General features: G+C 36.8%; 1 protein-coding gene across 1 annotated transcript; it reads left to right on the forward strand.

The window, feature by feature from the left end:
• The first annotated feature begins 3332 nt into the window (after positions 1–3332).
• Positions 3333–4611, forward strand: LOC107696018 (insulin-like growth factor-binding protein 5). Its single transcript, XM_016496153.1, has 4 exons — positions 3333–3669; positions 3997–4031; positions 4185–4304; positions 4498–4611. The coding sequence occupies exons 1-4, from the start codon at positions 3333–3335 to the stop codon at positions 4609–4611; spliced, it is 606 nt and encodes a 201-aa protein (XP_016351639.1).
• The last annotated feature ends 421 nt before the right edge of the window (positions 4612–5032 follow it).

Below are 5032 nucleotides of genomic sequence, written 5' to 3' on the forward strand. Positions count from 1 at the left end.
ACAAGTGCTGGCGATGACTGGCCAACATTACAACCTGTGAAGTGACTTCAGTGTGAAGCTCTGCTTGATCTTGTTCAGGTGAAGTTTTTTGTGACAGGGGTATTGTTCCAAGATGGGAGACATTATTTGCTCAATGATAGAATCATAGTTCAGCTTTAGAGAATATAAATTAAGTATTAAATTAAGTATAACTGCTACCTTGAAAAAAAAATTTGTTCAAAAATCTCATCGATTAAAGCAGACAATGCATTATGATATTTTTATATTTTAACACACAATTAAACACACATACTGTATGGAAGGTGGTGGGTAATTATGTCGCTTCATACCAGCTAATCCAAGACTCCTTTTTGTTGTGTTTTTTTATGATCTCCTTTTGTACTGTGGATTGTGCAATGCCATTTGAGTAGTTATAATTCATGATAATAATTCATGACAAATGTGGGGTCACCCTTCCTTATATGTATATATATATACACCTTGCTACGTGTACTGTGTTAGGCTAACCGAGACTTGTCATTTGCACTTATATATTGTTGCTCTTTTGTTAGTTTTGACTGCTTTTATTGTCCTCATTTGTAAGTCGCTTTGGATAAAAGCGTCTGCTAAATGACTAAATAAATAAATAAATATGTAGGTGACTTGCACACCTGTAGCTGTAGAGATGAAGCTGGTTGCCAATAACATGTATGTAAACCCTTCCATAACAGGAATACATCTTTTAAAGAGATATTGTCTGACAAAGCACATACACAGCATGTTTACTGATATCCTTGGATATCTGTAAAACATTTTAAAAAATTGTGGTTAGAGGGGAAAGCCCTTGTTCATTTTTCCCCATGTCACTCAGAAACACCTGTGATGTGGTGCTCATTTTCCTACTTGAGGCGATTAATTATGACATCATTGCGATGGGGAAATCAGTGCAATGACAGATCAAGGGTGAAGTTCTCGAAAAACAGGCTTAAAGTCATTAAGCGATCAACCATGACTTCATGAAAAAGGATTTTGTTCGTGTGTGTGTGTGTGTGTGTGTATGTGTGATTTGGGAGGGGGAAAAAACATGGAGACAATTTGAAAAAAATATATACATTGCAATAGAGCAATTTGTTATAGTAGCCCAAGTCTTGGCAATGTGTGGGCGTTCCTGTGGGTGTGAGACATTTTTGTCTTGCTGCCAAATCAACTAATATAATACACCATCACAACATTCTAAAGTAAGTGCCACTTAAAGGGTTAGTTCACCCAAAAATTAAAAATAGCTTGTGTTTTACTCACCCTCGAGGTGTGTATGACTAGGTGTACATGACTTTCTTCTTTCAGACAAATCCAGTCGGAGTTATATAAAAAATTGTCCTGGCTATTCCAAGCTCTATCATTGTAGTCAGTGGGTGTTGCAGTTGAACAGTCCACAAGTCGTCAAATAAAGCTTGCGCATTCATAATAAACATGCCTCACACGGCTCCGGAAATATGGAAGAAAAATATCCATATTTCAAACGCAATAAACACTTTTCTCTCACTTCCGTTATCTGTCTACGCGGAAGCCGTTCAGGCGGATGACGTAAGACGTCGCCGTTGCGTGATTAGTGATGAACGCGAGAGAGAACAAAACAAAACGCTGGTCATGAATTACAAGTACAAACCAAGTATTTGCAAAGAAAAATGTCGGAGGATTTCGAAATAAACCAAGAGGAGACTGGTTTTCCTTTGCTAAAGTAAGGAAACTTTGCTTCCTTTGCTCCTGTAAACAAACTCGCGAGACTAGCATATCTCAGAGGCATGCGCGCTGCGCATACGTGCTGCGTCATCCGGCCGGAACGGCTTCCGCGTATGACAGATAACGGAAGTGAGAGAAAAGTGTTAATTACGTTTGAAATATGGATATTTTTCTTACAAAAACACATGGATTCACTACAGGAGGCCTTTATTTACCCCCCGGAGCGGTGTGAGGCACGTTTATTATGAATGTGCGCGCTTTATTTGACGACTTGTGGACTGTTGCAACACCCGCTGACTGCAATGATAGAGCTTGGAATAGCCAGGACAATTTTTTATATAACTCCGACTGAATTCATCTGAAAGAAGAAAGTCATATACACCTAGGATGCCTCGAGGGTGAGTAAAACACAAGCTAATTTTCATTTTTGGGTGAACTAACCCTTTAAGTCTGAAAATCCAGGAGATAGGAAACATAGACCCCAATTCTTTTCAACTCAAAAAAAAAGTAGTTTTCCTGTTGAAGTACTGAATATTTTACCACAAATCAGGACATCACGGTATTGTTCTGAAGCCATTTGGCATATATAAAAAAGACTTGACATTACTACTTCACATAGTAACTACAGATTGTGTCAAAACAGTTATGACTAAAATTCGGTCTCTTAAATTATGATCTATTATTTGACAGAGTTTGTGCAGACTAAATCTAACCAATATACCAGTCTAGAGCTAAAACATATAGTTAATCATAAGTTGTGTCTAACTATCCACATCACTGGCCAGTGTTTGGGAGGCAGTGACGGTCAAAGATAATAGAGAATAGAAAAGACTACAGGATATCTTTAATAAAAAAAACTATTGGATAGAATTGCTCCATTTTAATAATGGCAACTATATGAAGCAAAGACAGTGAAGTGAATATCAGTAAATAATTTTTATTTTTTAATTTTTTAGAACATGTTCTGCCTATATACTTCTGCAAGTAGAAATTAGTAGAAAAAAGGGACATATTGTAGTAAGCACAATATGTGCTACTGTCCCCAAACAGGGCTGTGTTTCCCAAAAGTGCTGTAAGTCTAAGTAGATTGTAGAAACAGTAGTTAATGGCTAACACAAATGTCAAGTCAAAACCATTTTTGGTTTGGGGTTCGCACCAAGGAGTTATATTATATCTAGAGAAAGCTATCCATTAGCATTCCCATTCTTTATGTGCATCAGTGGAAACATAAAATATTACTTGTTCACATAATTCATGAATTCAAACCAGCTCAATTTGGATATAACTTTTGAAATGGAGCTGTGGCAGAAATGGGAGGGATACAGTTATAAAGTAACTCCACCTCTTATCTAACGCCCAGCATATGCTGCTCTCTCAGCCTCCCACCCCTAAACCATCTCAGCTCTTTAAAAGCAGCCCATGTTGCATCTTTTGGGCAATTTTTATCTAATTACTGTCTAGATACCTGATGTCTCCTGCGCATCCACACTACTTCCAGTGAATATTAAAGAGGGGAATCAAAAGCGAAAGAGAAGTGGAAGAGGGAAGACCATTCTCTGAAATTTAAAAAAAAAAAACTCTTGATCTGCTGAGGTTTTCTAAATTGGACAAAGATGGTTTCTTTTCATTATTTACTAACACTTTTGGTTACCATTCAACTCAGCTTATATGGTTCTAACTCCCTTGTATTAGGATTAAAGAAGATCTGTACATTGTGTAATGGGCCCTCAGGGGAACCCAAGGGCCACAGAGGTGAACGTTTATCAGGGGAGGAGATCACATCCGTGTTGGCATTAGGTGAACCCTGTGGGGTTTACACTCTACCTTGTACTCAGGGTCTTCGGTGTATCCCTCCTCTTGGAGAGCAAAGCCCCCTTCAGGCACTGCTTCAGGGACGAGGGGTCTGCAAAAACATCAAAAGTACCTTTACTGACATCCATCCACCTACAGGTAAGATCATTGGTCTTGTTGCATCTCTTTAAACTGAGATGAAATTGATTAGTCTTAAATGGATTTTGTCTGGTTAGAAACATTTTGAGGAACTGACCTAAACAAACTAAACCTAAAAGCTAAGCATGTAGATGTATACACTAGAAAGAAAGTAAATACTGATACTTATACTATATATATATTTATATCTGTTACTCTGTTTTACAGTCCAAGGTATTCTTGAACCTTTGTCCTGAACTATTATTTTAAGTACAACCACCTATGTGCGGTTCAACTGAACAAAAGTTATATTGTAATCATATTAAAACTACAAGTATTATGTTTCAGACTATCATCCATCAACCACTGAAAACAATGAAAAGGTAATATTTTTGAAAAGGATATATTTTTGACTCTGTCAATTACTGTTCTTCATAAATATTTACAGTATATAGTGTTCCTACTGTCTGATTTTTAGGCAGAAATGAAAACATGTTTTCATAATGTGTTTTCATTGTTGTTATTTAATTCTGTAGGGTCCTTGTCGCAAACTGCTAAACACAGTCCTCCAAAGTATAGAGCTCACGATTATTCATTCAATTCCGGACATCTACATCCCCAACTGTGACAGACAAGGGTTCTTCAGGAGGAAACAGGTGTGTAGAGAACACAGAAGGTGTTTTAGGACCTTCTGTTAAAACAGTTCCAATGGCTCTTGACATGTTTTTTAAATCCATTTGTAAATCCGTATGAGGTGGCTCATGATAATGATGTACATTGTAACAATGTTATCTGTTCTCTATAAACAATAATATAGTTTGTATCTTCTTTTTGACCTTCTTGAAACAGTGTCGGTCATCAAGAGGAATGCAAAGAGGCTACTGCTGGTGTGTTGATGAGAAAGGATCAACAATTTCATCCCGTAAAAGGAGTGACGGAACTATCGCATGTAACAGTGCCTGAGACTTGTGATACAACCTTACATCTAATGTAAATATGAGCTGTTTAGTAAGGACTGAGACAGAGTCAGCAAAAGAGATGACAGACACTTAAGAACTCTATGACCACAAAGCAAGTAGAACATTTACAATCATTCATCTCCCTCTGGTTTTGAAAAATATGTTTGCAGCATTGTGTATCATTATTTCTGATGCATAAGTTTACCAGAACAGTACCTCTTTTTTTTTTGGAGATCATTTAATTTGTTATAAATACCATATAGAAACAGAAAGATTATATACTCCCTGAGTGAATGCCAATAATGTGCTGTCTGGTTTGAAATTTATGAACTTGGTAGTAAGAACAAATTGCAGTTTATATATATATATATATATATATATATATATATATATGTGTGTGTGTGTGTGTGTGTGTGTTTTTTTTT

This window comes from Sinocyclocheilus anshuiensis, unplaced genomic scaffold (assembly GCF_001515605.1).
Source record: "Sinocyclocheilus anshuiensis isolate Anshui unplaced genomic scaffold, SAMN03320099.WGS_v1.1 scaffold746, whole genome shotgun sequence".
Classification (NCBI taxonomy): Eukaryota; Metazoa; Chordata; class Actinopteri; order Cypriniformes; family Cyprinidae; genus Sinocyclocheilus; species Sinocyclocheilus anshuiensis.

Bases quoted from the DNA above. Each gene is read 5' to 3' on its own strand.
- LOC107696018 (XM_016496153.1), top strand. From the start codon at position 3,333: ATGGTTTCTTTTCATTATTTACTAACACTTTTGGTTACCATTCAACTC. The intron at 4,032-4,184 runs GTAATATTTTTG...TTAATTCTGTAG, and splicing joins CCACTGAAAACAATGAAAAG to GGTCCTTGTCGCAAACTGCT. The intron at 4,305-4,497 runs GTGTGTAGAGAA...TTCTTGAAACAG, and splicing joins GGTTCTTCAGGAGGAAACAG to TGTCGGTCATCAAGAGGAAT.